This window comes from Brassica napus, chromosome C7, assembly GCF_020379485.1.
Source record: "Brassica napus cultivar Da-Ae chromosome C7, Da-Ae, whole genome shotgun sequence".
In the NCBI taxonomy this organism is placed as follows: Eukaryota; Viridiplantae; Streptophyta; class Magnoliopsida; order Brassicales; family Brassicaceae; genus Brassica; species Brassica napus.
Window position 1 is genome coordinate 51,172,006 of NC_063450.1, and position 12,084 is coordinate 51,184,089.

At 34.2% G+C, this 12,084-nt stretch overlaps 2 protein-coding genes across 4 annotated transcripts; one reads left to right on the forward strand and one right to left on the reverse strand.

The window, feature by feature from the left end:
- Nucleotides 1-2,939: 2,939 nt before the first annotated feature.
- LOC106409194 (zinc finger HIT domain-containing protein 3) lies at nucleotides 2,940-4,766 on the reverse strand. Of its 3 annotated transcripts, none has more exons than XM_048763198.1 (9): nucleotides 4,571-4,766; nucleotides 4,430-4,461; nucleotides 4,157-4,198; nucleotides 3,962-4,060; nucleotides 3,775-3,873; nucleotides 3,552-3,650; nucleotides 3,388-3,476; nucleotides 3,259-3,309; nucleotides 2,940-3,174 (listed from the first exon to the last, which is right to left on the reverse strand). In XM_048763198.1, exons 1-9 carry the CDS (start codon nucleotides 4,651-4,653, stop codon nucleotides 3,145-3,147), a joined length of 624 nt encoding a protein of 207 aa, XP_048619155.1. In that variant the 5' UTR covers nucleotides 4,654-4,766; the 3' UTR covers nucleotides 2,940-3,144. The 3 variants fall into 3 exon arrangements, with proteins under 3 accessions (XP_048619155.1, XP_013705322.2, XP_013705321.2); XM_013849868.3 differs by having other exon boundaries at nucleotides 3,962-4,021; nucleotides 4,571-4,762; XM_013849867.3 differs by having other exon boundaries at nucleotides 3,962-4,033; nucleotides 4,571-4,748.
- A 1,476-nt stretch (nucleotides 4,767-6,242) lies between these two features.
- Nucleotides 6,243-7,729, forward strand: LOC106409053 (rRNA N6-adenosine-methyltransferase METTL5). Its single transcript, XM_013849741.3, has 8 exons — nucleotides 6,243-6,395; nucleotides 6,507-6,563; nucleotides 6,666-6,763; nucleotides 6,839-6,908; nucleotides 6,985-7,033; nucleotides 7,109-7,245; nucleotides 7,321-7,380; nucleotides 7,478-7,729. Exons 1-8 carry the CDS (start codon nucleotides 6,336-6,338, stop codon nucleotides 7,571-7,573), a joined length of 627 nt encoding a protein of 208 aa, XP_013705195.2. The 5' UTR covers nucleotides 6,243-6,335; the 3' UTR covers nucleotides 7,574-7,729.
- Nucleotides 7,730-12,084: the final 4,355 nt, after the last annotated feature.

Here is a 12,084-nt window from a genome sequence, read left to right on the forward strand (position 1 = left end):
GATGTGGAGCCCCCGAGGAGTCCACTAATCACGTTTTTTTTTAATGTCCACCGACGGTTAAGATCTGGGCACTTTCACGGATTCCAACGAATCCGGATATTTTCCCCACTCAATCTTTGTTTACTAATATGGATCATTTATTTTGGAGAGTGTCCCCCGAAATGGAGGATCATTACTTTGCTTGGATTCTCTGGTATATATGGAAAGGTAGAAACAATAAAGTTTTTAGCAATTTGGATATGGATCCCAGAGATACTCTCAAATTGGCAGAAACGGAATCGTTACTTTGGGCGGAAGCACAAAACTCTCAGACTCAGAGTACGGACCGCACCCAAGTTACAGTACCTTTGGCAATACCGAGTATACCAGGTCGATGGTGTTTTACGGACGGATCTTGGAAAACAGAGGATAAATATTCAGGGCAAGGATGATACAGTACCCTGGAAGGTTACGATGGACTAATGGGAGCAAGGAATACGAGAGCGAGTCAGCCGCCACTACACACAGAGATAGAGGCTCTCATATGGGCAATGGAATGCATGAGGAATCTTCGACAGTCTTGTGTTACTTTTGCAACGGATTGTGCTCAATTGGTGAAGATGGTTTCGGAACCAGAAGAGTGGCCAGCCTTTGCAAGCTATTTGGAAGACATAAAGTTCTTGAAGAGAAGTTTCAACAGCTCAGAGATCATTCATATACCACGGACACAGAACTCAAAGGCGGATAGTCTAGCACGCAGTGCAAGGAAACAACCGTCGTTTGTCGTTCATCTGGATGCAGAGTTACCAGGATGGTTCGCAGAGTCTACATGAATCTGTTTTGCTGCTGACAAAAAAAAAAAAGTTATTAAATATTGAAAATTACATAAAACGATATATTTATTATGGTAGTTTAATGTGTTTTCTTAATTTGTGTGAAAATACTAAAAAGTCTATTTTTTGGAACAAATGGAGTAATATAAATTCATTATATTGGTTTTTGTAACTGTTTTTATTGATTATTTTATATAGTTATAAATAAAAATAATTGATCAAATATGATCATCTTTCTATGATTTTGACAATTATTTGTAACATCATTTAAAGATTATTTGGCAACTGATGTTAATTTTTCCTAAAAGTACTTTTTATTTAAAACTAACTAAAATTATAATTATCGACCAATTAAATTATAACCACTTTCTTAAAATTTTACCTATGAACGATACGGAAGGCAAAATCACTTAAATATCTTCTTGTCTAACATATAGAAGGATTAAACTGATCGACCAATCAAATTAAAATAATTTTCTTAAGATTTTATCTATGAACGATACATAATCCAAAATCATTTAAATAATTTCCTTTTTAATATATGAAAAGATCTCTAAACATTTTTTAAAAATTTGCATGAAAATCTCAAACAAATATTTATTTAATGTGCACTTATTTCAAAAATCCATGCTGGATAACATCAAATCTGTAATCTTGATCCTTAATTAATTTAATAATTAAAGCTTTCGCACACCTACTCTAAAACCCACTATATGAATGTCTGTATGTTACACCTATAAGAAAATCAAAATAATCTGAGAATTATAAACACAAAAACAAAAAGAAAAGAGAAATGGAAAAGTCCTCAAGGTGTTCCTCTACTTTGAAAGATACATGCGAAGCAAACAAAACATCTTTGTGGAAGATAAGGACGGTCTTAACGGAGAAATGTGAAGGTTGGATTTATTTTGATAATAACAGTGATGTTGAGAACTATATTTTAAAAAACTTGAATGAGAAGATTAATAAAGTTAAAAGAGAACCTATAAACATCAAGATCGACGATTACGATATGGGGTGCCAGCACAAGGTAATTTTAGGGTATTATCATAAATCTGACAAATATTATCTTGGGAAGAAGTATTGGAGGATGCAGGAGCTTGATGTTGGAGATGAAGTTGGATTCTTCTACGATCCCATTGCAAAGAATGTGTGTGTCTCTGTGTTGAAACAAGCAAAACCCTGATAATCAATCAGTACTTGTTTAATTATGCTTAACTATATACATTATGTGGTTTGATTAATGGATACATATAATTACAAAATTTGGATACTTTTGATGCCGCCTAATTATTCATTAATATAACACCACCTTATAAGGTGTAGAGTGTATAGTTTGTGTTAGCACAAGATGTATTAAACACATATATAGCCTTTATATTCTTTTTTTGCTTATAATCGTATCCATACGTGTTGTTTCGTTAACTTTCAAGCTACAACGTTTAAAAAATAAGTTTTATCTTTTAAACCATAAAATTATGTTCGGTACTTATTTTGGTCTGAGAATTTCATTACATAAATATTTAGAACTGTGAAAATGTTGATTGAAAATTACTAAAAATGAACCGGATAGTTTTTGGATCACGGTTCAATATGGTTAGACCGGGTCAAACATGGTTTAATAATTTGGTTTAATATATTTTTAGTGTATAAATTTAAAAGTAACGTCAGTAAATATGATAGTACATAATTAAAAATATAAATGAATTTAAAACATAAAACATTATAAAAATAAACTAGTGTTTATGTGGATAGTTTATTGATTTTTGATAATTTTAATGATTTTATCATTTTAATAACTCTGAGATCCATAACCGATTCATGGTTAAACCAATTATTAGATCCAACCTGGCTATGTAACTGGTTCATGGTCGAATCTGGTTTAACCATCGGATCAGTACGTTTTTTAAAACACGATAAGGAAATCATTATTAAACTAGATTTTCAAAACGTTTTATTAAGGAAATTAATGAACAAGTGGTGTTATCTCTCGGCGAAATTAGCCAGCTTCTCATTTCAAAACGTTTTATATATGTATACGCTTTCTTGAGTCACACGCTAGGTTTAGGGTATCATTGTGTATTTAAGATACATCTCCATCGTGTTGTTGCAGGTTGATGTGTGGAGTAAAACAAAAAATCATGTTCTCCAAGCAAATCCACAACACAAGTAAGATTTAGTTGCTGTAATCTGTAATCCTCTGTGGGGTTATTATATATACAAGTCAAATGAACATTTCACTCCTGCGACTTAAACCTTGTAACGCAAAACAATGAATCAAGAATATTTCTGGAACTTCTGTTAGGATGTTGACTACGATCATTGCTCTCTGTCATTTCTTCTTGGAAAGGTTTGATAGAATCTGCAAAAAGTAACAAGGTCAAACGCTTAGCAGAGGCTCTTCTGCTGGTCATAGATGGTTGTTAAGCTCTTCGAAGACTGTTACCTTCTCTTTGAGCATGCGGAAAGCTTCTTCTCCCATGGCTTCATCCAGTTCCTGAGACATCCACAAACAGTTTTCAATAACAGCCAAAAAGAAGAGGATACATGAAGTGTGTAGTAGATGAGCTTTTACCTTGAGAGGGTTGGAAGAGCTATCGATACTGGCGATGAGTTTCTGTAGGGCTTCATCCTTTAAAGCTTCTCGGATTTCACTAGAAGAAGCTGCAAGCAAGTGTCCAATATTAAAAAAAAAAGTCGCCAGTTATTCTATACGAGAGTCAGTTGGAAGAAGATTACCAATAGCCTCGAGCTGTGTCTTGTCTACAACATACTTTGCTTCCTCTGCAGTTATGGTTATGGGTCTTGCCACTGGAACTTCCTTTGTTGCAGACGCACCTACCAAAACCCCATGTAAAGTTATCTGTCTTTCCACCTGAAGCTAGCATCACTGGCTACTTTTGAGGTTTTAAAACTCATCCAATGTAGCTAAATGAGAGTTTAAAAGTTTGAAGAGGCGTACCAGTAGCCTCGAGATGTGTCTTGTCTACAACATGCTTTGCTTCCTCTGCATTTACTGGTATTACCACAGCCATCTGAGCTTCCTTTGTTGCACACGCAGCTACAAAACCCAGGCAACGTGGCTCAAACCAAACTTCAATGTCTGATGGTAGCATTCTAGGCTACTTAAGAGGTTTGAAAAGCCATACCGCTACTACCACTAGCCTTGGCTTCTGTCTTTTCTACCACATCCACCGAGACTTCCTTTGCTGGAGACGTCGCTACAAGTACCAGATCATGACTCAAATCTAATAAGCCCATCACAGATATGCAAAACCAAATAAACCAAGAAAGGCTACTGAATCTGAATCAAGAAACAATCAAAATGACTAAAATGCACTAACCAGGCTTTTCGTCGGTTGAAGAAGGTTTAACACATGGAATCTCTGCATCATTTGGTCAGATTACATAGTTAGAACACACTTCAACATAACCCCCCAAAGTGAATCAAGATTCCTCAGCTAAAACACATACACATTACACAAAGAGATTTCTTCGATTGGGTTACAATCAACACGCTACACTCATCGAATCATCAATTATAAAGTCCAAGACTTTAAGTCACAGTTAGAAACTAAACATCAATCAATGAAGCTAACTTAAAGAAAAGAACTTGCCTTTGTGCTTCTTGAAACAACCCACGGAGCAGCTTGCAGCATTGACACAATAACGAAAGTACTATCAACATGACTTGGTGAAACAAACAAAGACGCAGCTTATAAGGAAGAAGAAGAAGACGAAGAATGGAGAAGACTTACTAAGGAACAAGACAACAAGGACACTTGTACTTGGACACGACTATCTCGCAGATTCCGCATGTTTGAGCAGCTCGAGGACTCATCTCTCTCTGTATCTCTTTCTCACCGAGCAACGCGATTCACGGAAGAGAGAAACCTCATGAGTTTGTTTGTTAACTCTTGAGAGAGCGAGAGAAAGAAAGAAACAGAGTGAGAAAGGCCTAATGGGCCTAGATTATCGGCCCATAATGATTCTCTTTTTATTTTCCTTTATTTATTTTATTTTTATTGCTTAGTGAATGTATAGCTGTCAAATGGTCCGTCCATGGTCCAAATGGGCATGACCAGTTGGACCATTTCAGTTTTGGGCACTAATGGGCGGTTCATATTGGACAATGGTCCAAACAAATGTCCAAGACCAATAGTGACCATGTTCAAATGGGCATGCCCATGGACACCCAATAAAATTTATAATTATTTTTTAATTATTAGTTTAGATCTTATTTCTAAAATTTTGAAATTACGTTTTCCCGCCAAAACCAGAAAAATTGTGTTTTCCCGCCAAAACCGAAAATTGCGTTTTCCCGCCAAAATCGAGAAATTACGCTTTCTCACCGAAACCAAGAAATTGTGTTTTCCCGCCAAAACCAAGAAATTGTGTTTTCCCGCCAAAACCGAGAAATTGCGTTTTCCCGCCAAAACCGAGAAATTGCGTTTTCCCACCGAAACCGAGAAATTGTGTTTTCCCGCCAAAACCGAAAATTGTGTTTTCCCGCCAAAACCGAAAAATTGCGTTTTCCCGTCAAAACCGAGAAATTGCGTTTTCCGCCAAAATCGAGAAATTGCGTTTTCCCGCCAAAACCGAGAAATTGCGTTTTCCCACCGAAACCGAGAAATTGTGTTTTCCAGCCGAAACCGAGAAATTGCGTTTTCTCGCCAAAACCGAAAATTGCGTTTTTCCGCCAAAACCGAAAAATTGCGTTTTCCCGCCAAAACCGAGAAATTGCGTTTTCCCGCCAAAACCGAGAAATTGCGTTTTCCCGCCAAAACCGAGAAATTGCGTTTTCCCGCCAAAACCGAGAAATTGTGTTTTCCGCCAAAATCGAGAAATTGCGTTTTCCCGCTAAAATCGAGAAATGGCGTTTTCCCGCTAAAACCGAGAAATTGCGTTTTCCCGCGAAAACCGAGAAATTGCGTTTTCCCGCCAAAACCGAGAAATTGTGTTTTCCCGCCAAAATCGAGAAATTGCGTTTTCCCGCTAAAACCGAGAAATGGTGTTTTCCCGCTAAAACCGAGAAATGGTGTTTTCCCGCTAAAACCGAGAAATTGTGTTTTCCCGCGAAAATCGAGAAATTGTGTTTTCCCGCCAAAACCGAGAAATTGTGTTTTCCCGCCAAAATCGAGAAATTGCGTTTTCCCGCCAAATTAATGAAATACATTTTTCCGTCAAAATTGTGAAATTATGTTTTCCGTCAAAATCGTGAATTTTTTATTTTAACGATAAAACTATTGTTTTGGATTAAATTGTAAAGTTATGTTTTCTTTTGTTAAACTCATAAAATAAACTCATAAAAAATATTTTAAGAAGCCCATGGACACCAATTGTACATTTGGTCTTTACCCAATTGAACCATGTACCAATTGGTCTTTTGTCCAGTTGGACTATTTATTAATTGGGCACGTCCATAGACCGCCCAAAATAAATTGGACTGGGCTAGCCCATGGTCAGCCCGCCCAGTTGACACTTCTAAGTGAATGCAGTCGTTGTGAAGCGCCGGAGGAGAAGATGAAGCTTAAGCAATTAGAAGGCTTGTTGGGTGATCTTCAACAGTTCTCTAATCCCAAAGTAGGCCCAAAAGATCACTCTTCTTTCTAATTAAAAATTGAATCTTTTTTCTATTTGTTGCTGATTCCATCGAACCAAACTCTTTGCTGCTGTTGTTTTTGTGTGTCGCAGGTGGAGTTGGAGCAGTACCCAACTGGTCCTCACATTGCTTCCCGCATGCTCTTCACTGTAAAGTCTCTCTCTCTCTTTACCTCAAAAAGCTTCTTCCTTTAGCTGTTTAATTGGATTTAGTAGTGTGTTGTTGTTGAATCAGTATGTTTCTTGTCTTAGGCAGAGAACTCATATGGGGACATAACTGACAAAGTAGTTGCGGACTTTGGTTGTGGCTGTGGTACTCTAAGTGCTGCTGCTGCTCTTCTAGATGCAGCGTGAGTTATAAAAGTCTACATCTTTACTCATCAAAACACTATTATATTCATTCTCCTTTCTTGCTTCAAAAACAGTTGTGTGATTGGATTCGATATCGACCCACAATCTCTTGAAACAGCAACGCTTAATGCAGAGGAGCTTGAGGTTGGTAATGTACATTCTTCTCTTTGGTTTTTTTTTTTAGCAATACTCTTTGCTGTAATGGGGTTGGTTTCAACAGGTGGAGATTGATTTTGTTCAGTGTGACGTTACAAAGTTAGAGTTAAAAGGTAAAAAAATCTCATTTCGTTTAAAGAAGATGGAATGGATCTAACTTTTTAGCTTAATCCATGAGTTTGTTGTAGGTCAGGTTGTGGGTACTGTTGTGATGAATCCTCCTTTTGGTACACGGAAGAAAGGAGCTGATATGGAGTTTCTCTCTGCGGCTATGAAGGTTGCCTCTCAAGCTGTTTACTCCTTGCATAAGACGTCAACTAGAGAAGTGAGCATCTTCCTTAACTATTTACACTTTTGAGTATAAGGTTTTGTTTTGTGACTTATCTTTTCATTATCACAGCACATTAAAAGGGCTGCCTTGCGTGATTTTAATGCGAAAAGTGCTGAAGTTATATGTGAGGTTGGGGCTACAAAAGATTTGAATAACATTATATAAAACTCTGATGTTGAATGTGTTTGGAGATTCTAACTTTGTATTCATGTTGTTCCCCTTGCAGCTACGTTATGACTTGCCGAAACTCTACAAGTTCCACAAGCGAAAAGAAGTTGATATTGCGGTTGATCTCTGGCGTTTTGAGCCTAGACAGAACTAGACCGCGGGCGCCATGATTATGTAATGTTTAGCTTTTGAGTTAAAACTGATTATATGTGGAAGGATTTTATGATATGAACTCACAAAACAAAGAGAACTTCTTAAAGCTATTGTAGCAGCTCAGCTTGTTATAATCCTAAGCAGTTAAGTTTAGTGATCCCAGATGATCCATACCATGTTAGTATATCAACATCAATGGCTTTGGTTCTTCGAAATATAATTGTATTTTTAAGAACATGTCTATGTCAAAAATCAATTTAAGCATGGACTAAATATAGTTAATATACGGAAGTTAATTAACAGCTTCATGTCAAACTGCATCTTATGTTCTACAAGCCAAAGATTTGAGTAACAATCTTTTTCGATTTGAACAAACTAATTATAATAATCGAATAACTCAAACTAAATTAAAAACAGAAGTGTCCCTTTTGATAGAACATATTCCAGAAAGTCAAAAAAAATCTGAATAAAAAAAATCAAAGACTATACTCATAAACTCTGCATTATTTAGTAGATACATTAATTAATAAAAACTAATAACTACTATAATTTTGATTAGTGGCAGGGAACAGCATGGATGCCAAGTTAATTAATTAATACAAAATCAGCCAATGTATCAAATCTGTACTATTTAAAAGATTGTTTAAAACTTAATAAGTAATAATCATTCAGAAAGGAGAGAAGAGAAAGTTGGAAAGGTATTAGACTAATCAGTTTATAAATTCGTGATTAATTAATAATATTTGTATGGTTAATGGCTAATGGCTAATGGCTAATGGTGGAGGAAGCTTCATAGAACAGATATGAGATACTCCTTGATTTATTCGCTTAAAAGCTTATAAAAGATTCAGGCATCAACGAGTCTCATGATTTAAATATACCTTCACCCACGTGGGACGAACAATATAACTGGTAGATGGATATCGCATTAGTCAATGTACATTTTGTTTGAATCAATCAACAACATCGACCAGTCTATGATAAATACGTATATGTATCATTTTTGTTATGCATGTGAAGACTGATGTTTACTGAATGTTAGTACAAAACGAAGCTACTTGTCATGAGTGATTTTAATACGCATGGTTCGCTACTTTTTTCGGTCTGGATGCAAATTTTATTGCAAATGGATCGTCCTTGATGTTGTTCAAAATGGTTCATTACACACATCTGTATAATCTAACAACTTGATGTATAAAACGAAGCTCCCACATGTATATATAATTGAGTTATTGGACGGAAGAAACTTACTTTTTTCAATTCGACAGCGCAATAAAACCATCAAGGCATCAACAAATAGATGCGAATGAATAATGAATTTAAAGGGAATATATCATAAAACAATACATTATAATTCGTAGACTTATTTATATAAATGATCCCAATCATTTAGGCATAACCTTAAAATTAAACCAACATGTCGATAAGCCCATATCCAATGATAGATCACGCAAGACAACTAGCTAGGGATGTCGTTTTAGGTACACATTTTATTTTATGTTATACTTTGGAAGAGAGAAGGATGACCAAACTCAATTTGCATTTTTCGAACTTTTTTATAGGCATAGTTATTAGGAGATTGTAGAGAATACGACTTCAATATATTTTTGATTGATAGATTTGTATATACTGTTTCTAAATAAACTATGTATTTTACTTGAACTAGTAATACGAATATTAAATCCGTCAAATAAACACGAATATTTTGAAGTTTGAACTATATAACTCGATTTAGCCAATAATTTTGTGGATATTGTTGTATAAGGTTGCGTTCTATATAAAAGATACAATCTAAGATTCCTATGAAAAACAAGATTTATATACCGGTGTGCACCAATAATTAATCTTGACGTAGAATATAGCTTGCTTACAAATGTCTGGTCAACTTTGTGATCATTTAAAATTTTAGTAGTACGAGTTTAAATGAAATCAGTGTAATTACTAAACTATAGCTAAATCATACCATACCATACCATTAAATATGTATAATCAGAAGTGAGCTTTGTAGGCAACTAGATAGAGATGATGACCTTGGAAACTGCGACATCAGCTTCCTGAATCCTGAAGCCCTTGCATGTGGCGAGATGCTCTTCTTTTGTCAAACACCTCGCTTTTTGTTTTCTTTATTGTTTCCTAAGCTTATACACTAGTATATGGCAGTAGTTTAAAATTGAAACCTTTTTACTTCCACAAGTTAAATAAGTACGATTTGTATTATAAAAACTTAACTATAAGACCTTTAGATGTGAACACTTGACGCTTATAATATATATATGATGGCTGATCTAAAGCAATAATTCAATTAATTTCTTTTTAAAAATAAGGGTTAAACTCGGATCTATTAAAAACACAGATCTGACCTCGGGTGGAAGGTGTAATCCACGGATAGACTTTTTTTCGAATATTCAAATGAGCCAAAAAACAGTAGCTTATATCTGTGTAGGATGACCAGAAAAATGTGACTTAGTTTCGCAAGAAAAGATTGGATTCTTGATTGGATTGGATCGTAATTCAACTAATTTTGAACTTCTCGAAATATTTACATGCATGGTATGAGATTGGATTCTTCAATTCGTCGTGTTCGGTGCAATTAAAACCATATACAAGCTACTGTATTATTATACGAATTACATTTAACTTTGTAGATTTGCAAGAAAAATAATCGTTCTCATTATTATTCAAACTGTTTAAGTAATGTTAAATTCCACTAAACGAATTTCATTGTAGCATTATTTAATAATGTATGTAAACTTTATAATTCATCAACACTTGGTTTAAACAAAACTCCTAACTCGAACGTAGTTGAATATCAAAACATGCACATCCGCATTACATTCTGCAAAAGCATAGCTAAAACAAGGTTAGACAAAAAAAATCCCACAAAAGAAAATGCATTGCATGTATGGAAATCTTCGGATATTTTATTTTTATATAATTGATGTAGTTGTTGAAATTTGAACAGCCAGTTGGTTTTGGTACGTTGTGCATGTGTGTTTATGTGATCAGGGATCTCCTTGTTTAATGAATTAATTTGATCTCCATAGCTGAAGCCAATTTTATTGGATATACCTTATTAGATATCTTTAACTAATTATTGGTTGAGTATATAATGAAAACATCTAAGCAGTGGATAATTATTTGTGTCAAAAGAATTATTTTTAAGGCCATGCGTCCATGATCCATATGTGATACGTCCCCTGCTCAAGTACATACTACAAGAGAAAATAATGTTTTTAAATCAATGACAGTTGCGGGAATCATGAAAACATAGAAGCTTGGGGGGTGAGGAATGGGTTGGGGTTATTAACAGTTTGAAAATAGTTTTTGTTGTAAGATTATTTTCTTACTTCAAAATTGGCAGTGACATCTTGTTACACAATTTTACTTCAAAAACAGCTGTGATGAAAATGATTACAAAAACGCCGCTTTCCAATCCACTATATAATATTTGCAAATGAAGGTCACATTAAGTCAGTAGTTTATGAGAAATGAAGAATTGTTTAGTGGTATTATCCAAGAAAAGAAAGACTATTTGGGTGAAACATAATTAAGATGAAGATATAATAGTAATCTGCATGCTCTATAATTATGTTTAAAATATACTCTTCATCTTAATTTAATCATTATTCATGCTAATTTATGATTAATTCTACTATTCAAACTTTAGCTTAGTTCTTAATTGTTTGTTACTTCTCTTTTGTTTGATTCGTTTTAGTTGTTTGATTGCTTGCTTTGCATGTTAGTACTTGTTAAGTTTGAGTCTCTGATTACCTTGTTTAATTGTCCACTTTCATCTTAAAGAAAAAAATTAAGACTACCAACAACAACAAAAATTGCCTTTAATTTAATCCAATTATAGCCTCAGTTTTATCATATATAAATAAAAAAAACTTAGGGGGATGTGTTCAATTTAACATTTGATGTGATTTGATTTTTAATGGAGTTTTAGATGATTTCAATAAGTTGCAGAGATTTAAGTATTTTTGTTAAACTACTCTAGAATATCATCTAAAACTATGAGATTTGGGTTTTAATCTTTTTAACTAAGAAATTCTACTCAATCACCCTAAAATCACCTGAAAATTTTTAAACTCCACAACTTGAAATATTTTCAATAACAGTGGATTTCAGAGTAATTTAAGAAATGTCAAATTCAATAACAGTGGATTTTAATTGAGTTTTTAAAATCCATGTTTCAATAACAGTGGATTTGTCATTTAAATACAAATCAGCTGAAACTCTCAGTTGAATACATCCCCCTTAACTTGATTACATCAAATTTTACTTATCAAAACATCTTAACCAAAATGAAAATAATATAATTAAGATAAAATGTAAATTAAGGACTGTTCTGTAGAATGAAACTTTATGTTTGATTAGTTGTCAAAGTAATGAAGAGGATCAATAAGATTTGATTCCGATCGGATTCATATTTTATAAAAAAATACTTTTAAAATAATATGCCAATATTAAAAAAAAACAGAAAGAAAAGGATATATAGACAGTGTAATA

What these genes read in the sequence shown, in the direction of transcription:
- LOC106409194 (XM_048763198.1), bottom strand. Translation starts at nt 4,653, where the DNA reads ATGAGTCCTCGAGCTGCTCAAACATGCGGAATCTGCGAGATAGTCGTG. An exon ending in CCTTGTTGTCTTGTTCCTTA is followed by an intron (nt 4,462 to 4,570) that starts GTAAGTCTTCTC and finishes CAATGCTGCAAG; the next exon opens with CTGCTCCGTGGGTTGTTTCA. An exon ending in TTGTTTCAAGAAGCACAAAG is followed by an intron (nt 4,199 to 4,429) that starts GCAAGTTCTTTT and finishes CAAATGATGCAG; the next exon opens with AGATTCCATGTGTTAAACCT.
- LOC106409053 (XM_013849741.3), top strand. Translation starts at nt 6,336, where the DNA reads ATGAAGCTTAAGCAATTAGAAGGCTTGTTGGGTGATCTTCAACAGTTC. An exon ending in ATAAGACGTCAACTAGAGAA is followed by an intron (nt 7,246 to 7,320) that starts GTGAGCATCTTC and finishes TCATTATCACAG; the next exon opens with CACATTAAAAGGGCTGCCTT. An exon ending in GTGCTGAAGTTATATGTGAG is followed by an intron (nt 7,381 to 7,477) that starts GTTGGGGCTACA and finishes TTCCCCTTGCAG; the next exon opens with CTACGTTATGACTTGCCGAA.